The sequence below is a fragment of the Morus notabilis genome, unplaced genomic scaffold, assembly GCF_000414095.1.
Source record: "Morus notabilis unplaced genomic scaffold, ASM41409v2 Scaffold37, whole genome shotgun sequence".
NCBI classification, from domain to species: Eukaryota; Viridiplantae; Streptophyta; class Magnoliopsida; order Rosales; family Moraceae; genus Morus; species Morus notabilis.
Genome location: NW_010363279.1, coordinates 193,117 through 220,623, shown reverse-complemented (window position 1 = coordinate 220,623; position 27,507 = coordinate 193,117). Strand labels below are relative to the sequence as shown.

The following is a 27,507-nucleotide window of genomic DNA, read 5'->3' as shown; positions in this document are numbered from 1 at the left end:
GATGTATTTGTTAAAAATAAGTGCTTATTGTTGTATTATGTGTCACTTAAGATGATCATTGATTCCATCACATCCACCTATAAATAAGCTTCCATTCAATAATTCGGTGGGCTTGTGTCGTTTGTACATTGTAATATAATGTAAAAGCTTTTTCCACACAAAAAAAAAAAAAAAAAAGGAAACAACATGATATACTCATCGCTGGAGGGGATAGCTCAGGATCTCACGTCACGTTAGAGGTACTATTTGTCACATTTTGAATTTTTACAGACCACCAAAAAGATATTGTTCCACGTGAAAGAAATAAGGATTGTCGTTAGTCGTTACTCGGCTTTTCTTCAGCAAATAATTTTTTTGCAGTTTTGACGTAGATTAAACATACAACATGGTCCAGTTGCACACACCAAGCATATCTATTGTCGTGAGGTATCAGGGACATGCCCAATGTCAAGGCATCAATAGAAATCAATTATTGGAAAAGTGATCGTGAAAATATGCTTCTCAAGAACATGCATTATTACGTTTTCTTTTTCCTTTTTAGAAGAGATAGCGCAACGGTCATGATGGTTGGTGGATGGAGGCGATGCCGCTGTAGGGATCGTCTTGGGTTGCGGAGGCCGGCAACACGTTAACGTAGGTTGCGAGGGACAACGATGGTGCAATGTTTGTTCGTGGCACAGGTGGTGGAAGGTCGAGACGCCGATAGAGTTTGTTGTCGCGGGTGCAAGACCTGGTTGATGTAATAACTTGTTGGGTGATATTATAGCAAACATAAACTTATTAGGTGGTATTCAAATACTCTAAACTGAGGTGTAATTCTCGTAACAAATATGGTAATCTCGCAGTTTTCCATTCCCAGGGAAGAAAATTGTTGTGTACATCTCCACAGCAGCCCATATTTAATTGGTTGAAGATCTGTTTCAATTGGGCCTTTGCGGGCCTCAAAGTGAGCAGGAAGGATCAAAGAGGATACCAGCACACACGCGCTAAGTGGGAGCGTACAACATGTTCCAGGTGTGCCCACAAAAAACTTCTTAAGGGAGAAACCGGACCCACTTTGTTTTATTTAATTTTTGATGAACTTAGAGAAGGGAGATCAATTTAAAAAAAAAAAAAAAGAAAAAAGAAAAAAAGCAATAAAGTCACTGATCTGTCCTTTTTCTCTTTTATTTATTTATTTATTCTTATTTCTTAATTTCTTTTAAAAAAGAAATTTAACCAATTTCCAGAATCCACTGTCAGTTCCTAATTCTTAATTATCCTAACTAAATACTCCTTTGCTCTGCAAAAATTCGATGTAATTTTCATGGCCGCCGCCGCCGCCGCTACCGCCTCTGGGCTTCGCTCGGTATATCCGCCGGCTCCGCAACAGACATTAGCTGCATTCAACCGCCGATTGAGTTAATCACTGAGTCACAGTCTCTCTTCCTTCAACACATATGGGCGAGCAAACCCAAACGCAGACCCAGACCCAACAGCCGCAACAACACCATGGGCAGACTCAGGAATCGTCATCTTCCATGGTGACCTCCATCTCCACCACCACAATTGCTCCATCGAGCACGGCTCCGACCGAACTCAGCAATGCTCCCAGCCAGACCTCTTCTCCCCCTTCCAAAATCCCCCTCCGTCCTCGCAAGATTCGGAAGCTTTCTCCCGACGATTCCGACTCCAAATCCTCTCAAGTCGTCGCCGTTCCGGAAAACCCTAAGCCCTCGCCCACCGCCGCCGCCGCCGCCAAGCCGGCGAAGGCGAAGATAGTACAGCAACGGGCCTTGGCTATTGCGGCGCCGAGGATCGTCGCGCGATCGCTGTCCTGCGAGGGCGAGGTTGAAGTCGCGCTCCGACATCTCCGTAGGGCCGATCCGCTCCTCGCTCCGTTGATCGACATCCACCAGCCTCCAACTTTCGACAACTTCCACACGCCGTTCCTCGCCCTCACTCGGAGCATTCTCTACCAGCAGCTCGCTTACAAGGCTGGCACGTCGATCTACACACGCTTCATCGCCCTCTGCGGCGGTGAGACCGGCGTCGTTCCCGAGACAGTTCTTGCCCTAACCCCTCAGCAGCTCCGGCAGATTGGGGTCTCGGGGCGTAAGGCTAGTTATCTTCATGACCTAGCGAGGAAGTACCAGAACGGGATTCTCTCCGACTCGGCGATTGTAAATATGGATGACAAGTCGCTCTTCACAATGCTCACAATGGTGAATGGAATTGGTTCTTGGTCCGTTCACATGTTCATGATCTTCTCGCTCCACAGACCCGATGTGCTTCCAATTAACGATCTCGGCGTTCGCAAAGGCGTCCAATTGCTCTACAATCTGGAGGAATTGCCTCGGCCGTCGCAGATGGACCAGCTGTGTGAGAAGTGGCGGCCGTATCGGTCCGTCGCGGCGTGGTATATGTGGAGGTTTGTCGAGCAAAAAGGAGCTCCTCCGAATGCCGCCACGGTAGCGGTCGGGGCTAATCTTCAGCAGCAACAGCAGCAACAACAACAACAGGGAGAGCCACATCAACCTCAGCAGCCACAGCTTATGGATCCTCTTAACATTCTCAATATCAGGTATGTTCCCTTTCGTTTTGTGTATAAGTTTGTTGCAAACAAACTAATATAATCCTCAGTGTAGTGTTTTGATCCTTTTCAATTATGTTAAGCTTTGCTTTCATGAATGTTCTCCTATTAGTGCAAATTTCATTACAGTTGTGTGTAAAAGTGAAATAGGATCAAAGTGTGGTTTTGTTAGTGTGGCCAGTACTCACTGAGATATGAGTTCTGTTTGCTTGCAATATGTTGTCAATGTTTGAAATGTTCTTCCATGTGTTGACAATTGCATGGTAGAGAAGGAAAGTTAGAACCTTGGGCCTTTTTTTTTCCCTGTGAAATAAAGCAAAAGCCTTCATTTGGAAATTTCGGTACAGGTGTAAGTTTATGACCTTAAAAACAAGGGAATTAGCACTCTTTTTGCTTAGGCGCCAACAACTACAGGCCAATTAAACTGCTGTTTCTTTTTTCCTTTTAAGATTAGGTGTAAACTGTTATTTCTACATTCTTGCCTTTTGTAAAGCAAAGTGGCCGGATGTACTTGTGCTTACAATTTAGGCCTCGTTCACTTCGCGGATTCGAATTTTCAATTCGAGTTGAGATGTGACATTTTCTGAGAGCTTTTCATTGTAGTAGAAAAAGTTATATGTGACATTTTTTGAAAGCTTTTTACTGTAGAAACCTAAAACTGAAAATTTAAATCGGTGAAATGAACGAGGTCTTAGATATTTTTCTTTATTCTCATTTTTATTTCCACCTTTATTGAGGAAAGGCTGTAATTCACGTGCGGTGACCGGAAAAATTGTGGAAAAGATAGAGCCACTTTCTCTAAATTTAGAGGAAGTATATGGGTATTTTCTGGTGGTAGATACATGGTCATCTTTCAACATTCATTTGTGATAGATAGAAGTATCAATAGACCCCTAAGTAGTAGGGTTCTTAAAGAGGGCAAGAGAAAAAGGATTTGAAACATGGTTATAAACTTATAGCATTATCCTATTCCTCCAGAGATTTGGACAATATTATCACGCATACGGTTCCTTTGACCTTTAACCACTGACAAGAAACCTGTTTTCCACAACCTCCAATATGCTTATCAGCTGTTTTTGGGGGACATAGTGATCTATTTATCCTATTGTTACAACTTAAGCCTTTTCAAGGAAATTAAAGAGAAGTCAGCGATATGAAGGCATCATGTAAATGTAACAAAGATTTTGAATGGTTAGTTATTTAGAAGTTCTATAGAAATGCACAGATTAACGGAGAAGAAGCTAGATGACAGTAGGCCTCTTGGCACTGTGGTAGGCCTAGATTCTTTTTAAAATCTAAAGGTTGATTCCTGTCTTAATAAAATTCATTTTGCTCTGAATGTTTTGTTTTATCCCTTTGATTCATTCCTTGGTAGATGATAAGAAAAACCATAAAGAACCCTGGATCGAAATCTCTGATGGGGCCTCATATTCCAAAGTTTATCATAGTAAGCATCAGAACTAATGTTTGATATTTCATGGGTATCTCTGTGGCTTATGATATGGTTTCTTCATTATTTTCGGCGATATGAATTTAGGACTGTTTGGAAGGTATACTTAAATAATGATTCTTGATTTCGACGTTTGAAATTCAAATTTTTTATTAGAGGAAAATATTGTAGGAGAATCAATGATTTGAGTTTGAGTATATGAAACAAACGAGTCCTTATTTATAAGCTTTAATTTCAGTCTCTTCTCTTCGAATTGCCTTTCTTGTGGAAGTTTGGATAATTACTCAGATTTTTAACTTACTGTTCATATTACTAATTGCATTACACTTTCCAGGTTTTGGATTTTTCTTCTTTTTCATTGGGTATAACTGGGACCTTGTTTTGTTCTGTGTGCAGTTCGGGGCCAGCCATGGACAACCAATTTAGGGCATGTGCCTGGGGGCAATAGCTGGAATCAAGATAAGAAGTTTGTGCAGCATTCATTTCCCATCTATCTCATCTTCTCGGTAAAAAATGATTCCGGCGGTGCAAGAATGGTACTCCTTTGGAAATTTTGGTGCTGAAAGATCGACCTTCAGAGATGAGTGTACTAAAAGTCTTCTTGGAGTAAATAAACATTGTCTTTGCTGTAGTCTTGTTGTCTAAGTAAAAAACAGCAATCATAAGTCTCGACGGGTGTCTCATAAAACTTGATAGAGAGCAGCAGCGATTTAGTGCCTTTTTACCTCTGAACATGGTTTGGCAAGCTTAGAAAATTATCTCCTATTTTCGTCTAGCGCCAGACATCCTTTGTGAATCTATGATCTTTTTTTCGCATTAGCAATGGATTAAAAGTTTCATAAACTAGGAGTTTAAGATTCTGCTCCTCTTGTTTATTGTTTTCGTTGCCAATCTTTGATACACATTTTTCACACACATTTTTCTTTTTATGAATGTTCTCTTCTTTGTAAACTTAACGGTTTAGCCAGGGTTGTCAAGGTTGTGCTAGCCTTTGTGAATTCTGCTCCTCCCAACTTTTGAGATTGTTTTCAGTGGGAGTGCCTTGGATAGCTTGGTTTCTTTCTTTATCCCAGGTACAGTTTTCACAGAAGGATCAGGCCCAAATTAATATCGTAGAACTCCCAGGCTGATCCATTCAACGGTAAATGTAGCAAATGTTTTGAAAACGAAAACAAAAAATAATGGGTGCGTTTGGAACATTTTTTTAGTTGTTTTTAAAAACGTTTTTGCATGTCTTTTAAGGTATGAAAACAAAAACGGTCTGCAAATTACATTTATTTAGTAAATATTTTGAAAAAGAGAACGAAAACAAAAAACAATGATAATAGTTTTTATGAAAAAAGTAGAAAACGATTTACGGCCCATTCGGTAATATTTTTAAAACGATTTTGCTTTGAATACAAAAGTAAAAATGAGATTGTTTTGAAAATTATTCTATAATCGATTTTAAAATTACATTTGATTGGTTTTTTAAAAGATTATTTTGAATATAATAAAAAAGTAAAAACATGTTTAGTTATAATTATTAATTAATATATTATAACATTGTTGATTAGTACTAGAAAATGAAAATAGAAAAAGGAAAACAACTTTCAACTGTTTTCTAAGGGCCCGTTTAGTTCGCGGATTCGAGTTTTTAATTCGAGTTGAGATGTGATTTTATGTGAGAGCTTTTTACTGTAGCAAAAAAGTTAGATGTGATTGTTTGTGAGAGCTTTTTACTGTAGAAAAACTCGAATTCTAAACTCGAATCAACGAAATGAACGGGGCTTAATTTCTTCACAAAAACTTTTCTCACTGTTTTTGTTTACATTTTCATTTTCAAAACATTTACTAAACAAACACGATTTGTAGATTGTTTTTATTTTCGTGTCTCAAAAGATGTGCAAAAATATTTTCAAAAACAAACAAAAATCAATTATAAACGCACCTTTAAGGTTGTTTTCTTTTTTCGTTTTCATTTTATAGTACTTATCAACAATATTATCTTAAATAATTATTATTAATTACTAATTATATAACGTATTAATTAATAATAATAATAAATAATATAGTAATATTATTTATTTAGTTAAATATTAATTGTCAAAAATTAATTATATAATATATTGATAATAGAATAATTAATAATAAGTTATTAAATAAATAACTAATTATTAATATATCAATTATAATCTATTAATTAGTAAATAGTTGATAAATAAAAAACAATAATTACTCAATTAATAATTAATATTAAATTATAATTATTAATTATGTAATTAATAATTGATAAGAAGCAATTAATAATTATTTCAATAATAATTATCAAAAATTGATCATTTGATATATCAAATAATAGAGTATTAAATAAATATTAGTAATTAATTAACTAATTATTTAATTATGTGACTAAAATTAAACACGCTCAAAAAGTCCAATTTTTAAAATGGTCCCCCTAAAAGAAAAGTGAAAAAAAAAAAAAAAAAGTTGCTAGGCGTCTGTATTTGATTAGTTACTAATTAAAAAAGATCATTCCACCCAATCATTACTAAGCAGATACTAGGAACATTGTCAGGGTCAGAGTGCATCAAAAACCTCGCAATCATCGAAACGCACTTCATCTATCTATTTAGCATATATTTTTTTTTTTTTTTTAATCACAAAAGGCAGCAAGTTCCATAAAACAACAGAAATCTCGCTTCTCGTGTGTTTCGTGTCTCCTCCTGGTTCCATCATTTCTAAATCTTCCAAGAACATAATTCGATGGAATCAAAATGTTAATCTAATCTAAACGGTATATACCAGGACAGGACGGCATGGAAGTTCACGAAACATAAATATGAACATCAACTATGAGACACTTCTCCAAACAAAAACCAATATCCAAGTGGGATATTCTATTCGAATATCTCTTTATTCCATATTATTCATTTGCTTATGCTTCACTCAGTCCAATATCAAACACCTTATCACCTTAACGCTTTCACCCACTACGTCATTCCTTTGATTATAAAATGGCCTAAAAACGAGTAATCGCTTCACAACCTCCAACATACTAAACAAAACTAAAATGAACTTCGAGAACTATGATCCTTCCTTTCCTGACCAGCCAGTGGTCGACCTCTACCTCCCAACATGGGCTAACCTCCCTGCCTTCAAGTCCAAGCCAGCCTTCATTTGGATCAAAGATAACGACTCAACCACTTCACTTTCATATTCTCAACTCAACGACTCTGTCCACTCAATTTCTTCCCAATTGCTCAATGCCCCACTACGAAGGGGTGAAACTGTCGTCGTTTTATGCTCTCCGGGGCTAGAACTCGTCGAGATCATCTTCGCTTGCCAACGAGCTGGCCTTGTGTGCGTCCCAATTCTCCCACCTGACCCTTCATTCTCTAAAGAAAACCATCACCATCTCGTAAGAGTCCTGTCACAAACAAAGCCCAAAGCCGCCATTTCTAACCGCGGTTACATCACAAAAGTCCACCGCTACATCACCTCATCAAACGACACAAAGCTAGCACACATGTTGCAAAACCTCACATGGATCGCCACAGAAGATGTCAAAGCCAAAATGGTCAACTCAAACTCAAAGTTTGACTATTCATCCTACAATGGACGCAAAGCTGACGAGGTGTATTTGATTCAGTACACCTCAGGTGCAACCGGGATACCAAAACCTGTTCTCGTCACCGCAGGATCAGCAGCTCACAACGTCAGGACAGCGAGAAGAGCCTACGATCTTCACCCGAACAGTGTGATCATGTCGTGGTTGCCTCAATACCACGATTGCGGCCTTATGTTCTTACTGTTGACCATTGTCTCTGGCTCAACCTGTGTCCTAACCTCACCTCACGCCTTTGTCAAACGCCCAAGGCTTTGGCTTGAGATGATCTCCAACTTCAACGCCACTTGCACTCCAGTCCCGTCTTTCACATTGCCACTAGTCCTTAAGCGCAGCGGGATCGAAAAAAGAACATCTGACATAAATTTACACAGCTTGAGAAACCTTATCATCATCAACGAGCCAATTTACACGTCCACGGTGGAAGATTTTCTCGATGTGTTTAGGCATTTCGGTCTAAACCCATCCTGTGTTTCTCCTTCCTACGGCTTGGCCGAGAATTGCACGTTTGTTTCAACCTCATGGAAATCATTAGGAAACTACAAAAAGGATTCTCCTAACTTTCCATGCCACAACAAGCTCTTGCCAAGCGCGAGGCTCGGTTCTCGCCATGGACTTGATTATCATGACAATGAGGACATGGAAATTGTGATAGTAAATGAAGAGACACTTGAGCCCGTTGAGGACGGAATTGAAGGTGAAATCTTGGTCTCTTCACCGAGCAATGCCTCCGGTTACCTCGGACACCCTTCTTTAACTCACGAGGTGTTTCATCGGAGTGTACCAAACAAAAGGGCGAACCGGTGCTTTGTCCGAACCGGCGATAGAGGCATTGTCAAAGGAGAAGAGAGGTTTCTCTTTGTGACCGGTCGATGTGTTGACGTTATTAAGCTGAAAAACAATGATGAAATCCATGCGCATTATATAGAAACAGCTGCATATAATAGTTGTCCACGGTTTCTCAGAGGAGGCTGCTTAGCTGCTTTTAAGGTTGGGGACATAATAGTGCTTGTGGCTGAGATACAGAAAGATTATGAGAAACAGAATGGTAATTTAAAAAAAATATGTGAAAGTGTTAGGAGGGGTGTTTTGAAGGATGAGAGAGTTGAAGTTGGATTGGTGGTGCTAGTTAAAAGTGGGTGTGTTCCAAAAACTACTTCTGGTAAAGTTAAGAGATGGGCAGCTAAAGAGAATCTCATTGGAGGGAAAATGGGGTTGGTGATGCAGATGCCGTTTGGTGTGCTGAGGACAAAGGTTGATGAAGGAGAAGAGACGGGAAAAGTGGGAGTGGAGAAGAAGGAAATGGCAGTGGTAAAGTGGGAGGAAAGTCGTCTTTCCTTTTCAAGTGTTCCAAATCGTCCCTCTTTGCTCTCTCTCTTGTGACGCGATTTTGGAGGTCATCATTTTACGTGTTACTTGTTAGAGTGGTAAAGTGGGAGGAAAGTCGTCTTTCCTTTTCAAGTGTTCCAAATCATCCCTCTTTGCTCTCTCTCTTGTGACGCGATTTTGGAGGTCATCATTTTACGTGTTACTTGTTAGGGGGGGAAAAAAAAAGGTCCCAAATATGTCATTTTTATGTATAGTATATAAGTATTAATCTCGTTTAGTCGTATTGTGTGTGTGTATAAGAAGTAATCAACTTTTGGTTGAACGACATTGCCTATTCAGTTTTTCATTTATTTTAATCTAATGGTTTAGACTTAAAAATTTTCTTTTAACTTAGTTAAAATACAATATTTTAGCTTTCTTTTTTTTTTTTCTTTTTTTTCTTTTTTTTTTAAAAAAAAAAAATGGCTTACATTTAGTCCACATGCCTTGTTCCTTTTCTTAACCAAATTTGTAAGCCCAACTTTTGCAGTTGTAGAAATTCTTCTTCATCCACCAAATAAGTTTTTCACGTGTTACTTTATTTTTTATTTTTTACTTTTCTTTGATGTTTACAGTGAATCACTCGGTATTTATTTCAAATGAATATACTTGAGCCACCAAAACACAAATTCAAGAAATGTATGAATTCTTAGAAACTAAAATGCAAGTTCTTGATGCCGCTGATCAACCTCTGCAGTAAATACAATGACCTACAAACTCTAAAATCAAATTTTCAAATAAAGGCAACCAAATTTAGAACAAAAGAATTAACTTCATAGTCCTTCCCTTTTGAATTTTGGAATATAGTTCGAAAATATCAATCTATCAAATTATTATGTATGTGAACTAAATGACATATTTTGTAACCATTAACAAAACACCAAATGCGCTGTATTTTTGTCTTTAAAAAATGAGTTGTGTTTTGTACTTCTTACTCTTTTTTTTTTATTATTGCATGAATTACATACTTATGTTATGAGCTTCTGAAATATTATAAAACTTGCAGTACGTACTAAACATAGCTCGTAAGATGAATCAAAGGTTTCCAATAAATAAATAAAGAAGAAAAGAAAAGAAAAGAAGAAGAATCATTTGGGCTTCTCGCCGTATTGAGCATGGAGAAAAGCAAACTGGTGAAGCCATGATATTGGGCCTCATGAGGTCCAACTAAACGCTAGGGACCTTGCTTGGAATTGGGTTTTATCGGTACCCACGGGATTATGAATTTTGTGGGTCCCCTGTAATTTCGAAATCCAGATCCCATGAATAATATATTAAATTAAAATACACGTAATACAATGTTTCAAAGTCAAATTTCTTTCTAATGATTGGAGCATTGGTTCGGTCATATGCATGTCCTTAACTGGATTGCTTTTCATTACAAAAAATTTGCTGAATTTATTCTATATAGTTTGAATTTTCAATTCTTATTTTTAATTAATATCTTTTTAATTAATATAATTATTAAATTAAAGACATTATTAATAAAAAAAATAAGAAATAAACACTCAGGTTCATAGAAGATATTTTTTTTCTACTATTATATTTTTTTTTTGTGTTTTATTCCACTGAAAAATATCTTGATGGAAATATTATCTATATATGTTAAAACAAAATATATAAACCTATTTATTTTGCGGAGTCAAATTATTGTTTACTTTTTTGTTACAGTATTTTATTAGTTAATTTTTTTTCCCATTTACGAATCAAACACGAAAAAATATTGAGTTGTACTCTATTTCTTCAAAAATTAAAGGAAAAAAAAAACAAAAGAACTCCTCCACCTAAAAATTCTCCATAATTAAGTAACAAAATTATTATTTGAACCATTAGATTCTTTTACTTGATTAATATGGTTAATGATAAATTTATCGTTATGTTGTCCAATAAGTACACTTATCATTAAAAACTTTTCTAATTATGTGAAAAATGCTTGGACAATATCAATGCTAAGTAAAACATTGCTAGAAGGTGAGCAAGATCTGTGGACTCTGTATCATGTCATGCACATACACCCCAGGTGCGGGTGCCTCTAATATTTTTCTAACTACAACTTGTGATGAGGACTCACGGATTCAAGCACATGAATCAACGGTTTACAGAGAAATAATAATCAAACAAGAAATACGAAGGCAAAAATAATTGCGGAAAATATAACAAAGAAAGGGAAGAATAATGACACAAAGAATTTATCCAAGTTTGGACCTCAATATGAGATCTTATGTCCTGCAATATGATGCTTTCGTCTACTATCATGAATCACAAGTAATTACAAGAATGATATAAGAGTACTCTCTAAGAAACTCTTCTCAGTTCTCTCTCACTCGTACTCTCCAATATAATTATTCTCTCACAATCCCAATTGAAGAATGATAATTACAATTAAGTTTCTCTATGTTTCATTGCCCTTAAATAACCCTCAAGGCCCTTTGTATAGTCTCTAAGTCTCCTAAAATTAGTTCAGCAAGTTTCCCTTTCTAAAAACAGAAAGAAAATCTCCAAAAAACAGTTTCTCGAAAACATCCAGCGCTGCGGCGCCATTCCAGTGTGGCCGCAGGGTCTAGGCTGAAATTTGGCCATACGGGCACTGCAACACCAAGAACTGGCACTACAGTGCCCCCTGTTACCCACGTGCTGAACGATGCCGTTCGCTCTTCGTACCTCTATTTTTCACGCCATTTCTTCCCACGATCAAATTAGAGACACCCCTTCACAAATCTCCACCTTGGATCTAAGTTGAATCGGAAACCAAGAAACACCACACAGTAGACTTCCACAAACAATCTGCTCTAGTTGTCATTTGCCGCAACATTGATCAAGTCCAAACAATGTTTGAACTTAATCCCTGTCACAGGCTTCATCACCATATATGTTGGATTCTCATCCGTATGAATCTTTTCCAATGTCACAGTCCCTCGTGAGACAATATCCCGAATGAAATGAAGCTTTATATCTATTTGCTTTGTCCTCTCATGAAACATTTGATTTTTGGTTAAATGTATAGAACTCTGATTGTCACAGAAAACCTCCACCTTATCTTGCACAATTCCCAACTCACTGATCAAACCTTTCAACCACACAACTTCTTTAACACCTTCTGTGGCGGCTATATACTCGGCCTCTATTGTAGACAACGCAACCACTAGTTGTAGTTGTGCTTTCCAACTCACTGTGCTCCCGAATAACGTGAAAATATATCCAGTCAAGGATTTCCATTTGTCCAAGTCCCCTGCAAAATCTGCATCCATATATCCTCTAAGCTTCTCACCACCATTCCTCATCCACTTGTAGAGCAAGCCAACATCCGAAGCCCCCTTCACATACTGAAGTACCCATTTCACCGCTTCCAAATGCTCCTTACCTGGATTGGACATGAAACGGCTCACAAGACTTGCCGAATACGCTAAATTTGGCCTCGTACAAACCATTGTATACATGAGACTACCAACAACACTTTCATAACGAATCTTCTCCACACTTGCCTTCTCCTCATCGGACTTTGAAGACATTCGTGTAGATAACTTAATGACCCACCAAAGGTGTTTACCCTGCCTTCAACTCCGACATGCCGAACTTTTCTAATACGTTCTGGAGATAACCACATTGAGACACAAACAACATACCTTGCTTCTGATCCTGAATGATCTCCATCCCCAATATCTTAGCCAGCCCCAAGTCCTTCATCTGAAACTCATTCCCTAACTGCTGCTTTAGCTTTTGGATTTCTCCTTTATCTTTTGATGCTATCAACATATCATCTACATACAAAGGTAGAAACACCCCCAAGCCTTCTCTAACCCACTTGACATAAACACAACTATCATAGTTGCTATGCACAAACTTGTTCTTTAACATGAACTCGTCAACCCTGAGATACCATTGCCTAGGAGATTGCTTTAAGCCATAGAGAGAGTTTCTAAGTAAGCATACATTTTCCTCATCTCCACTTTTGACGAACCCTTCTAGCTGAGCCATAAATATTCTCTTCTCAAGATTGCCATGAAGGAATGTCGTCTTCACATCCATTTTCTCCAGTTCTAAGTCAAACTGATTAACGAGCGCAAACAACACTCTAATGGAAGTGTGCTTCACCACTGGCGAGTAAATCTCATTGAAATCCACTCATTCCCATTGTGTTAACCCCTTACCTACCAATCTCGCTTTATATCTAGGCTTTTTCAATCCCTTAATGCCTTCATTTCTCTTGAAGACCCATTTACAACAAACAATCTTTTGATTCTTTGGTTTCTTCACAAGTACTCATGTCTCGTTCTTGTCAAGCGACTCCATCTCCTCTTGCATTGATTGCTTCCAACATTTACTATTATTACTTGCAACTGCGTCCCGATAACTCTTTGGTTCCGAATCATCTATGTCTTCTGCAGTAACCAAAGTATAGGATACCAAGTCTGCCTACCCATAACAAATTGGTGCTTAATGAGCTATCCTCGTCCGATCCTTGCCAATTGATAATAGTCAAGACTATCATCCGGAATACCGTCTTACTCTTCTACCTCCAAGTGATCCTCTTCATTAATCACAACTTCATCATCCCGTTCCGTACCATTACTTCCTAATAGCTTCACCTCAATCTCAACCCTTTCTTTATCATAATTATCCATGCCACCTTCATCGAACCCTCCTTGAGTCGCTGTTGCCATGTAGTACTCGGGATCTCTGAAAACTACATAATGACTAATAAAACTTTTCAATGTGTTCCCATATTTATACTAGAGCTTATAACCTATAACACCTTCTGGGTATCCCACAAACACACACTTCTTGGCTCTAGGATCGAGCTTCCCTTCCTTTTAGTGTGCATAAGCAACACACCAAAATACCTTCAAATTCTCAAGATTTGGTGGATGACCGATCCACACTTCTTCTGGTGTTTTGAAATTAATTGTCGCCGAAGGACACCTATTCACAAGGTAGGCCGCCGTGTTAACAGCTTTTCCCCAAAACCTCTTAGGTAAACAAACTTCTATCAACATATATCTCACCATTTCCAAAAGTGTTCGATTCACCCTCTCTGCTAGGTCATTCTGTTGTTGACTTTTCCGGATGGTTTTATGCCCAACTAGGCCATGATCTTTTAGATACTGATTGAAATCGTCACTAAGAAATTCCAACCCATTGTCGATTTTTAGCTTCATGATCTTCTTCCCGGTTTGAACCTCTACCATTTTCTTCCACTCTTTGAACTTTCCAAAAACATCATATTTGTTCTTCAAAATGTAGACCTAAACCTTCTGAGAACAATCATCTATAAAAGTAATGAAGTATCGTCCTCCCCTTAGAGTCTCCGTTCGCGATGCGCCCCACAAATATGATGACCTCTTGAACTTCACCTGAGTAGCCTTGCCATAGACGCAATTCTCGCAGAACGCCACGTCTCCTAGCTTCTCTCCACCAAATAGCCCTTGCTTCTCCAATTCTTGCAATTCTCTTTCACTAACATGACCCCAGTCGCTTATGCCACAGGCTTTCCAAGAAAATTTCTTTTGATTTTGTTACTGCCGCTGCATTGCCAATCATGGTGCTTCCCTGAAGTATATAGAGATCATTTTCTCTAACCCTTTTCATCACAACAGGCGACCCTTTAGAAACCTTCAAGACGTTCTTCTCACCCTTCTAGCTAAAACCACGTTCGTCAAGCATCTCTAGTGAAATAAGATTTCTCTGAAGAATGGGAACATGCCTCGCATTCGACAAGATTCTCTCTATCCCGTCACGAGTCTTGATCCTAATCCAGCCAATTCTGATCACTTTGCATGGTCTGTTCTTCCTTAATAAGATTTCTCCGCCAACAATTTCCTTATAGCTCTTAAACCACCTAGGGTTTGGCGTCATATGGAACGAACAACCCAAATCCATGATCCATTACTTATCTGAATACTTCGTTGCAACAACCAGGAAGTCTGCACTCTCATAGCCCTATTTATTTTGATGTATAATTGTAACTTCACCATCTTTCTCCTGTGTCATTCCACCTTTCTTCTTCTTCGAATAGTTTTTCTTGACATGTCCCCCCTCATTGCAATGGACGCATTTGATCATCTTCTCGCCATCCCGAGACCTAAACATGCCATTCTTCTTACCCTTTGACTCCCTCTTATATGATCTTCCTCGAGCCACCAAACCGTCTCCACTATGCTCATCCAGTTCACCCTTGTGCTTCTGTTTGTTAGACCTCAAGGCACCTACAACAACCTCCAAAGAGATCGTCTCCCTGCCATGTTCCAAAATGTCCAAAAAATTCTCATAAGACTTTGGCAAAGAGTGTAGCAAAAATAAAGCCTTATCTTACACATCATATTCGACCACTATTATGACGACTCGCGCCCTTGCAGTGCGGTCGCCATACCGTATACTACTACTAATAGGCTAAGTAATAGTCTAATCCATTATGCATTTCTAGACTATAGTCTCTTTAAATTACGTTCGTATTCAGGTAATTTTTTTTTCTTTACTTTAATCCTCGGGTTCTCAACATGTTATGTCATTATGCTAATAACATATCTTGCTATTACTTTAAGGATTCAGATATCAAACTAGTCCCTAAAAACTTGTCTTAACTTATTACAGTCCGTTGTTCTTTACTAAGACAATGGTTGTAATATCTTTTTCTAAAAACTGAACATACACATTAGTGTTCTATGTTACATTAATCTGCAGCCGAATTTATTTTCTAAACGAGCGTAGTAAAGACCACTCCCGTGTACCCATGACATTTCCACCACCTTGCCTCTGCCTGTTAATCAAGCAAAACAACTATATGGCTGGCTGCTTACCTTTGTTACCTGCACACTAGTAAACTGATGAGCTAACGCTCAGCAAGTATAAACATGCGTACATCATAAACTAGTAAAAAGTACATTAAGAGTTATGATGTAAATGTGCTCGTGTGTAACATGCTTTAAACTGTTTTCTGTCTTTCTGTTCTTACTACTGTGGGCCTGGGCCCCTGCTCTGGTCTAGTCAGAATCTCTACTCTTTGAGATTTTCCTCCCTTGAGAGGCCAACGACCCATCAGTCTTTTACTTTACTGGCACTGCTTACTATCTGGTCTAGTTAGAATCTCTACTCTTTGATATTTTCCTCCCTAGGGAGGCTGACGGCCCGTCAGTCTTTTTACATTTATGAACTTTGGGTTTTTCATTTCAAAGTGTCAAAAGCTTTACCGAATGATATGCAACGTTATCTCTACTTGCACATGCTAACATAAAATGCATAATACTTCTTGCATACTTTAACTGTGCATAAGGGTAACCATATGTCGCCATTCTGCAATCTAGAGCACTAAGCCCTCCAAACAGGTATAATCACATAGACTTCAGAACATAAGTAAATTCATAGTTCTAAGTCTAACTACAGCTTACTCGAGTCCAGACAAACATATATGTCTATACTTACCGGTAATCTGCTAGGATTCCCGCTTGCTTGAAGTTCTTTCCTGTTGCTTCGACTCTCGTGCCAAAACCTGTTTCATGGAAATAGGTATAAATTTCCTATTTCAAATCACAATTCCACGTACTTAGATTCCTAAATCCATTTCAACTCATTTCTGAACTTTTTTCCCCTCTAGGCCGAATTCCAGCTCAAGAGGTAATTTACACATATTCATGTATCTCGGTTTTTGAATCGTAATCTATTCATTTCTGAGCTTTAAAACTGTTATTCATTCTCTAAAATCGGATTACAAACTCATTGCTTACTAACTAGATTTTAGGAAATTTCGGCAGAGTTTCGCCTTATTTTTCTCGTTTCCTGAGTTTTCAATAACTCGTTCTATTTTCGATTTCGGTACCTGGAGTCAAGATTCACATTCCTGAACATAGATTCCAACATAAATTGAACAAAAACACATTTCCTCCATTTCTAGGGTTTTTCATATTCTTAGTGCAAATCCAAAAAATTTTGCTAAATTGTTTCAATACTTACACATTAGACTCCTATCACAGTCCCCGACAAAATCTCGGTTTCGTTTTTTAATTTTACGAATTTTTTCCGAGATGAGTTACTATTCATTAAAACGAAAAAGCATGCAGTTTCTCATGAAAAATCCAAAATTTTACCTTTAAAAGTTGAGATTCTCCGCTAGAACACCTCGGGTTATGTTTCTACGGGACTGAACGGAAAGAATTTTGATGAAAACGGGTGATTCCTTCGATTTTCTCTATTTTCCCTCTTTTCCCTCTTCTCTCGGCAACACTTAGGAAAAGAAACCATATTTGGCTTCTAATGTCATCCGTAGGCCATTTTTAAGTGTAATGGAATGTTATATTAATATTTCTAATAATATCTTAATATTACTTTCTAAATTAAATTAAAGAAATTACTTTAATTTTCATAATTTAATTTTACTAATTCTACTTAAGTTTAACACTTAACTTGAGTGGTTCTATGTTCCCCACATTTTTCTTGTCGAGACCCAACTTTCTGTTTTTCAAAACGAGTCTCTTTCCGGTATCGATAATTTCACAACCGGTACAGGTTCTATACTGCTTTTCTAGACTGTCGAGTACCCTGGGTCAAACTTCTCATATTCAACCCAATTCTCTTGGGTATCTCTTTAGTCAATTTTTTTTTTCTGAAATTCTCATTTTAATTGATTCAGAATTGCCTAAAACGTGTAACCTCGCGATACTGATTTTTGAGCAGTTTCTCGCTTTAACTGACTCAGGAAAATCCTGTTTCAGGAATTTTTATTGTTTTCCTAACTTATAATATTTATACTCTTTTTCTAACTGGTCATTTGGTCACTTACCAAATATTTTAATTTTTTATAACTAAAATATACCCGCTAAAATTTTTAACTTTTAGCCGATATTTCACTATTCACAACCGATATTTACAAATTTTCGTTGTAAAAATATTCGTATTATAGCTTTACACTTTTCGAAAAATTTTACCCCGTACATAAAGTTTCTACATAACATCTCCTTGATCAAACTGAAAATTCTACTACTTTCTATTCCAGAGAGAATTTCGGTCAAATACCGGACTGTCCGGATTAGATCTAAAATTTTCTCGGTCGTTACATCCACCACTCTTTAAGAAATTTTCATCCCGAAAATCAGAACAAATGGGGTACTTCTGTCTGATTTCTTCTTCTACTTCCCAAATGGCTTCTTCAATATTATGATTTTTCTACTGAACTTTAACCATTGCAATTCTACGACTTCTGAGTTTCCTTTCTTCTCTGGCTAGAATCTGAACTGGTTGTTCCTCACAGGACAAATCGTCGTGAACCTGGATAGGCTCATACTGTAACACATGCGATGGATCCGAGATGTACTTCCGGAGCATTGCTACATGAAACACATTGTATACTGAAGCCAAATTTGGCGGCAGAGCTAGTCGGTAAGCTACCTTTCATATTGTTTCAATGATCTCGAAAGGTCCTATGTACCGTGGGCTCAACTTGCCTTTCTTCCCAAAACGCATCACACCCTTCATTGGTGCGACTTTCAGGAATACGGAGTCCCCTACAGAAAATTCCAAGGGTCTACAGCGTTTATTTGCATAACTCTTCTGCCGGCTCTGGGCCGTGTCTAGTCTTCGACAGATCTTCTGCACTGTCTCAATGGCCTCTTGAACGAATTTTGTCTTGTGAAGCTATTTTTCCCGAGTGTCATACTAATGAACTGGGGATCTACACTTCCTTCCGTAAAGTGCTTCATACGGAGCCATGCCGATGGAAGCTTGATAACTGTTATTATACGAAAATTCAATCAATGGCAACTTCATACTCCATGCACCCTTGAAGTCCATAGCGCAAGCTCGAAGCATATCTTCGAGGTTCTGGGGATGAAACACTGTGCTATAGCGTAATTCTGACCCTATCGCTTCCTGAACACTTCTCTAAAAATTGGAGGTAAATCGGATGTCTCTGTCTGATACTATGCTAACTGGTACTCCATGTAGCTTTACTACCTTAGCCACGTATAACTCAGCTAATCTCTCTAAGGAGTAAGTTATTTTGATCGGAATGAAATGCGTTGATTTCGTTAACCGATCCACTACTACCCAGATGACATCATATCCATCACTGGTTCTCGGAAGTCCAGTCACAAAATCCATGGTTAAGTGTTTCCACTTCCATTCTGGAATCTCTAGTGGCTGTAATTTACCAGCTGGTCTCTGATGTTCTGCTTTGACTTTCTGGCATGTCAAGCAACGACTAACATAATCAACTATGTCGTTCTTCATTCACTTCCACCAAAAATGTTGCTTCAAGTCTTGATACATTTTGGTGGCACCTGGGTGTACGGAATATGGCGTGTTGTGCGCTTCCGCTAGTATTTGCTTCTTGATCCGGTACACAAATTCTTCTTTGGTACAAGAGAATTCCGTCCTCTGACAGGCTGAAATTCAACTTTGCATTCTCTACCATCACTGTCCTGTATCTATCCATAATTGGATCACCTTTTTGAGCTTATTGTATCTCATCTTGTAGCACAGGCTATGGTCTCAGAGAAGCTAACTTACCGGAGATTAACTCAAGATCTAGGAGATTAATCTCTTGTCGAAGCTGCTTGGGCAACAATTTGGTCTCCACTGGAGTCCACAGTGCTAGATTTCTACTCAAGGCGCCTGCTACACGATTGGCTTTACCTGGATGATAACAGATTTCACAATCATAGTCTTTCACAAGTTCAAGCCATCGTCTCTGTCTCATATAAAGCTCATTCTGCGTGAAGAAGCACTTTAGGCTCTGATGGTCCGTATAAATTTGGTATTGAACTCCATATAGGTAATGCCGCCATAACTTGAGCGCAAAGACTACTGCAGCTAGCACAAGATCATGCATCGGGTAATTGTGCTCGCGATCCTTCAGTTGCCGAGATGCGTAAGCAATAACCCTGCCATTTTGCATTAACACAACTCCTAGTCCTGTTTTTGAAGCATCACTGTAGATGTCAAATTTTCCTCCATCTTCTGGGATCGTGAGCACTGGAGCACTAGTTAACCTTCTTTTGATCTCCCTAAAACTCTGCTCACATTTATCTGTTTACTCATACCTTCTATCTTTTTCGGTTAAGGCAGTGAGAGGAGCTGCAAGATGAGCAAATCCCTCCACAAACCTTCTGTATTACCCTACCAATCCTAGGAAATTTTGAATTTTCGTAACACTCTTTGGAACTGGCCACCTTTCAACAGCTTCAACCTTTGTTGGATCCACGGTGATTCCTTCCTTAGATACTACATGTCCGAGGAAATGGACTTTATCTAACCAGAACTCGCACTTAGAAAACTTTGCATATAGCTGATGTTTCTTCAACGTGTGTAGTGCGATCCTTAAATGTTATGCGTGCTCCTGTGGATCTCGTGAGTATATAAGGATGTCATCGATAAAAACAATAACAAACTTATCTAGATATTCTCTGAAAACTCTGCTCATAAGGTCCATAAACGCTGTTGGGGCGTTTGTAAGTCCAAATGGCATCATTGAGAATTCGTAGTGTCCATACCGAGTTATGAATGTCGTCCTGGAAATGTCGTCTTCTCTAATCTTGAGCTGGTGATACCTCGATCGAAGGTCGATCTTCGAAAAATGGTAGCTCCCTTCAATTGATCGAACAAGTCATCAATTCGTGACAATGGGTACTTGTTCTTGATGGTGACTTTGTTGAGCTCTCTATAGTCTATACACATCCGAAGCGTGCCATTCTTCATCTTGACAAAGAGGACTGGAGCTCCCCATGGCAAGAAACTCGGTCTGATGAAGCTTTTGTCTAACATCTCTTGGAGTTGAACCCGCAACTCCTTCAGTTCCGCTAGAGCCATCTTGTACGGTGCTTTGGATATTGGTGCGGTGCCTAGGAGAAGCTCTATCTCAAAAGCTATTTCCCGATTTGGAGGAAGTCCGGGTAGTTCCTCTGGAAAAACGTCTAGGAACTCCTTGACTATTGGAACATCTTCTGGCTGATGTTTCCCCTCTTGGTTTCTATCCACCACATACGCCAAATATCCGGAGCATCCGCTGCACATCAATCGTTGGGCTTCTAGGGAACTAATAAAACGTCTGGGTGTCCCTGATGTGGAAACCATATACACAAACATCTTTTTTCCTTCTGACTGAAAAACTACTTTTTTCTTTCTACAGTCTATTGTAGCATTATACTTTCCTAGAAAATCCATTCCTAGGATCACATCATAATCTACTAAGTTCAGTACAACTAGGTCTAAACTTAGTTCTTTTCTTGCTATCTCTATTGGTACATGACGTAACCAGTGACTAGACAACAACACGTCACCTGATGGTAGCGCTGTCTTAAAGGCTTGCCCTATATTTTCTTGAGGATGTAGTATTCACTTAACAAATTCTACTGATGCAAATGTATGTGTGGCTCCTGAATCAAATAATGCTCGTGCAGGGACATGGGCAACAGTAAGCTGACCTGCCACTACGTTGGACATGCCTGCTTCAGCTTCCTCCTTGGTGTATGTCATTAAGTGAGCATTGACCTGTGGAGAAGCTTCTGATCTGTTTGGCTGAGGGGTCGGGAATACCCTCTGCGTTTGCATGGCGTGAAATTACAGAACTTGTGGCCTTTGTGGTGCCGTTCTAGGAGATCTTGCTTTGAACGGACACTACCTTGCATAATGTCCTTTATGTCCACACGTATAGCATACATCTGTGCCGGCTTTACATTCTCTGAAGTGTTTATTTCCACACGTCAGGCAGATAGGAACACTAGGACTGGTGTACTGGTCCTGCTTCTGTTGGGGATTTCGTTGATTCTGATTGTGATTCCCTTTCCTTTTACTGGGGTTTTACTGGATGCCCTATCCAGGTTTCGATCCCTGGTCACTTCGGCTTCCTTGGCTTTGTGGATTAGCATTGGGGCTCTGCTTGGTGGATGCCTGTGCCTTTTCTCTCTGCTTCTTCTTATCTTCCCACATCTTAGCTCGTTCATCTTTAGATTTGGCAATATTATGCTCCGCGCGTATTACCCAGTTCACTAGATCAGCTACCGTGGTTGGTGGATACCCCCCACTTTCCACAACGGTGGCTATCTCCTCGGAGCATATTAACCATCCTCCTAACCAACTCTTCCTCTGTTGGAACCAACTGAAGACACAGTCGTGCCAACTGATCAAATCGTCAGAATGCCTCAACAATTGTCATGTCGCCCTATTTGAAATTGTTGAACTCATTATGCTGAGTCTTCAGGGCTTCTAAGTTGTAATACTTACGGTTAAATTCCCATAGGAATTCATCCCATAACATCTGTCTCACATTCCTTCTAGCGCACACTGATTCCCACCAATAGCGGGCATCCTTCTTCAATACAAAAGCATCGCATTGTATCTTCTCCCTGTCGGTGAGTTTCATAAACTTAAACACTCTCTGAATGGATGCTAACCATTCCTCGGCTTCTAGTGGATCTGTTGACCCATCAAACTCTGGAGGTGACATCTTCTTAAACCTCACATACAATGGTTCCCTTGGGACCATCACTCGGTGCCCCATCTCACCCCTTACTGGCTCTTGGCGTTCAACCCTCTCTGGGGGTTGCTCAGGTTGGGCGGTTTGTGCTGGCACAGCCTGTGGAGGGGGTGCTCCTCCAACTTGATGACCCTGAATTAACTGGGTAAGCAATTCTCTCAACTGTCTGCTTTCCTAAGCTTGGGCTGCTATTTGCCCCCTGAGACCTGCTACTTCTTCAGCTAGGTCTGGTGCGGGAGGATTATGTTCTGCTTGTGTTCTCTTTGGACGTGTACAAACCATGTTGTTGTGTCTATACCGATCAAAGGAGCAACATAGCTAGTCTAAGTGCAAAAAGAACTGCTTCAAGAATTTCTTGACTGGCTACACTTTTAACTACCATTCATTCTCATAACGACTAGCAAAACATACATTCTATATGTTCTTCTAATATACATGTCCCATTTCATACATATCACATCATATACAAAGTATCACAAAAGTTAAGGCTTCTAAGCCTTTCAGTCAATACTATTTACTAATATGCTAAGTTATAGTCTAATCCATTGTGCATCTCTAGACTATAGTCTCTTTAAATTACGTTCATATTCAGGTAATTTTTTTTTTCTTTACTTTAACCCTCGGGTTCTTAACATGTTATGTCATTATGCTAATAACATATCTTGCTTTTACTTTAAGGATTCGGATATCAAACTAGTCCCCGAAAACTTGTCTTAATTTATTACAGTCCGTTGTTCTTTACTAAGACAATGGTTGTAATATCCTTTTCTTAAAACTGAACATACATACTAGTGTTCTATGTTACATTAATCTGCAGCCGAATTTATTTTCTAAGCGAGCGTAGTAGAGACCACTCCCGTGTACCCATGACATTTCCACCACCTTGCCTCCGCATGTCCATCAAGCAAAACCACTATATGGCTAGCTGCTTACCTTTGTTACCTGCACACGAGTAAACTGACGAGCTAACGCTCAGCAAGTATAAACATGCGGACATCATAAACTAGTCAAAATTACATTAAGAGTTATGATGCAAATGTGCTCGTGTGTAACATGCTTTAAACTGTTTTCTGTCTTTCTGTTTTTACTACTGTGGGCCTGGGCCCCTGCTTACTGTCTGGTTTAGTCGGAATCTCTACTCTTTGAGATTTTCTTCCCTTGAGAAGCCGACGACCCGTCAGTCTTTTACTTTACTGGCACTGCTTACTGTCTGGTCTAGTCAGAATCTCTACTCTTTGAGATTTTCCTCCCTTGGAAGGCCGACGACTCGTCAGTCTTTTTACATTTCTAAACTTTAGGTTTTTCATTTCAAAGTGTCAAAAACTTTACTGAATGATATGTAACGTTATCTCTACGTGCACATGCTAACATAAAATGCATAATACTTCTTGCATACTTTAACTGTGCATAAGGGTAACCATATGACGCCTTTCTACAATCTAGAGCACTAAGCCCTCCAAACACGTATAATCACATAGACTTCGGAACATAAGTAAATTCATAGTTCTAAGTCTAACTACAGCTTACTTGAGTCCAGACAAACATATATGTCTATACTTACCGGTAATCCGCTAGGATTCCCGCTTGCTTGAAGTTCTTTCCTGTTGCTTCGGCTCTCGTGCCAAAACCTGTTTCATGGAAATATGTATAAATTTCCTATTTCAAATCACAATTCCTCATACTTAGATTCCTAAATCCATTTCAACTCATTTTTGAACTTTTTTCCCCTCTAGGCCGAATTCCAGCTCAATAGGCAATTTACACATATTCATGTATCTCAGTTTCTGAATCGTAATCTATTCATTTCCGAGCTTTAAAACTGTTATTCATTCTCTAAAATCGGATTACTAACTCATTGCTTACTAACTAGATTTTAGGAAATTCTGAGTTTTCAATAACTCGTTCTATTTTCGATTTCAGTACCTAGAGTCAAGATTCACATTCCTGAACACAGATTCTAACATAAATTGAACAAAAACACATTTTCTCCATTTCTAGGGTTTTTCGGATTCTTAGTGCAAATTCAAAAAATTTTGTTAAATCGTTTCAATACTTACACGTTAGACTCATATCACAGTCTCCGACAAAACCTCGGTTTTGTTTTTTAGTTTTACGGATTTTTTTCGAGATGAGTTACTATTCATCAAAACGAAAAAGCATGCAGTTTCTCATGAAAAATCCGAAATCTTACCTTTAAAAGTTGAGATTCTCCGCTAGATCGCATCGGGTTATGTTTCTACCGGATTGAACAGAAGGAATTTCGGTGAAAATGAGTGATTCCTTGGATTTTCTCTCTTTTCCCTCTTTTCCCTCTTCTCTCGGCAACACTTAGGAAAAGAAACCATATTTGGCTTCTAATGTCATCCGTAGGCCATTTTTAAGTGTAATGGAATATTATATTAATATTTCTAATAATATCTTAATATTACTTTCTAAATTAAAGTAAAGAAATTACTTTAATTCTCATAATTTAATTTTACTAATTCTACTTAAGTTTAACACTTAACTTGAGTGGTTCTATGTTCCCCACATTTTTCTTGTCGAGACCCAACTTTCCGTTTTTCAAAACGAGTCTCTTTCCGGTACCGATAATTTCACAATCGGTATAGGTTCTATACTGCTTTTCTGGACTGTCGAGTACCCTGGGTCAAACTTCTCATGTTCAACCCAATTATCTTGGGTATCTTTTTAGTCAATTTCTATTTTTGAAATTCTCATTTTAATTGATTCAAAATTGCCCAAAACGCGTACCCTCGCGGTACTGGTTTTTTAGCAGTTTTTCACTTTAACTGACTTAGGAAAATTTTGTTTCAGGAATTTTTGCTGTTTTCCTTACTTATAATATTTCTACTCTTTTTCTAACTGGTCATTTGGTCACTTACCAAATATTTCAGTTTTTCATAACTAAAATATACCCGTTAAAATTTCTAACTTTTAGCCGATATTTCACTATTCACAACTGATATTAACGAATTTTCTTTGTAAAAATATTTGTATTATAACTTTACACTTCTCGAGAAATTTTACCCCGAACATAAAGTTTCTACATAACATCTCATTGATCAAACTGAAAATTATACTACTTTTTGTTCCAGAGAGAATTTCGGTCAAATACCGGAATGTCCGAAATAAACCTAAAATTTTTCCGGTCGTTACACCTATGTTCTCCAAGTCCATGATCAACTTGTTTAACTCGTCAATATGCTCCTGAATATCCTTGCTCTCTGTCATCTTAAAGGTGAAGAACTTCGCCTTGAGATACAACCAGTTCGAAAGACTCTTCATCATGTACAAAGATTCAAGCTTCAAGCAAATTTCGGCTGCCGACTTCATCTTCACAATCTCTCGTAACATCTTATCACTAAAATCGAGAATCAAAGTGTTGTATGCCCTCTCGAGCACCTCTTGCTTTCCCATCATCCATAGTTGCCGGGAGTTTTGATGCTCCCTCGAGTGCCTTCTCGAAACCCTTATTGCCTGAATGCACCAACATCTTCATCTTCCATAACTTAAAGTCATTCGTCCCGTCAAACTTCTTAATATCAACCTTAGAAGTCGAAGCCATCTCAACAACTTTTCAATAGAACCCTTTCAATTGGAAAAAATTCAAGCACTTCCGGACACGTACCTTTCGTCACACAAAAAATCCATGCCCTAAGCCAATCACTGATACCAACTTGTGATGAGGACCCACGGATTCAAGCACACAAATTAACGGTTTGCGGAGAAATAATAATCAAACAAGAAATCCGAAGTAAAAAATAATTGCGGAAAATATAGCGAAAAAAAGGAAGAAGAATAACGACACATAGAATTTACCTAGGTTCGGACTTCAATGTGAGATCCTACGTCCTGTAATATGATTTTTTTCATCTACTATGATCAATCACAAGTGATTACAAGAATGATACAAGAGAAATCTCCAAGAAACCTCTATCAGTTTTCTCTCACTCTCTCACTTGTACTCTCCAATATTCTCTCACAATCCCAATTGAAGAATGATGAATACAATTAAGTTTCTCTATGTTTTCTTGCCCTTAAATAACCCCCAATGCCCTTTGTGTAGCCTCCAAGTCTCCTAAAATTCATTTAGCAAGTTTTCCATTTTAAAAACGGAGAGAAAATCTCCAAAAAATAGTTTCCTAAAAACGTCCAGCAACGCGGCGCCATTCCAGTGTGCCCACGCGGATGCGCTGGTCCCTTAGGTCCATGCCGAAATTTGGCCTAATTGCCTGCATGCCGAACGACGCCGTTCGCTCTTTGTACCTCCGTTTTTCGTGTCGTTTCTTCCCACGATCAAAGTTTTCTTCCCATGATCAAATTAGAGACATCCCTTCACATAACTTTTAAATTTCAACCTAATTTTCTTTTATGTTGTTTTTTTTTATTTTGGAAAAAACAAAAAGAAAAAAGGGGAAATTTTTTCTTTTGATGATTAATAAACGGCTTTGGAGCTTCATTTTTTTTTTCTTTTGGTAAAAGGCTTTGGAGCTTCAATTGGTGGAAGCTGTACTGCACCAGTGCACCAACAACAACAACAACAGAACAGTAGAGGCAAGCAAGTACCAAGGCAAAGACGTGGAAAGAGAGACAAAAATAAAGACATCGATTGCATCACGGAAAGGTAAAGACGTTGCTTGGGGGTAAGCGCGCGTGGTGTCACAGAGAGGGCGCAGAAGCCGCCCATTAGCCCATTTCATGTTTTTATGCGTATGCATTGCTGCCTGCTCTAAGTTATAGAGAGAGAAAGAGAGAAAGAGAGAGAGAGAGAAAGAGAGCAACACGACAAAGCACTACTGTGGACCATTCGCAAAGCACTTTTCACTTTTACCCTTCTTGGCTTTGCATGTATATTCAATTTTCCAAATTTTCACTTCAAACCCAAATATATTATAATATACACATATATATACATATATATATATATGATAAGTTCCTGTTGTTATGGATTCACCATGCCATATTAGACGTGTCACAAAATGTGTTTAATTAAGGAAACATTGGGTTTGTGACGTCTGCTTTGAAGGGATTATGAGGAAAAAGGAGAAGCG

General features: G+C 38.5%; 3 protein-coding genes across 3 annotated transcripts; 2 read left to right on the top strand and 1 right to left on the bottom strand.

Annotated features, from left to right (window-relative positions):
- Positions 1–1,315: 1,315 nt before the first annotated feature.
- LOC21392378 (putative DNA-3-methyladenine glycosylase YfjP) lies at positions 1,316–4,797 on the top strand. The gene is made up of 2 exons (XM_024169316.1): positions 1,316–2,563; positions 4,419–4,797. Exons 1-2 carry the CDS (start codon positions 1,440–1,442, stop codon positions 4,468–4,470), a joined length of 1,176 nt encoding a protein of 391 aa, XP_024025084.1. The 5' UTR covers positions 1,316–1,439; the 3' UTR covers positions 4,471–4,797.
- A 2,277-nt stretch (positions 4,798–7,074) lies between these two features.
- LOC21392377 (long-chain-fatty-acid--AMP ligase FadD26) lies at positions 7,075–9,012 on the top strand. The gene has a single exon (XM_010103784.1). The coding sequence runs from the start codon at positions 7,075–7,077 to the stop codon at positions 9,010–9,012; it is 1,938 nt and encodes a 645-aa protein (XP_010102086.1).
- A 12,780-nt stretch (positions 9,013–21,792) lies between these two features.
- On the bottom strand, positions 21,793–25,873 carry LOC112092666. Its single transcript, XM_024169314.1, has 5 exons — positions 25,572–25,873; positions 24,018–24,084; positions 23,390–23,398; positions 22,200–22,588; positions 21,793–22,078 (listed from the first exon to the last, which is right to left on the bottom strand). Exons 1-5 carry the CDS (start codon positions 25,871–25,873, stop codon positions 21,793–21,795), a joined length of 1,053 nt encoding a protein of 350 aa, XP_024025082.1.
- Between the last annotated feature and the right edge of the window lie 1,634 nt (positions 25,874–27,507).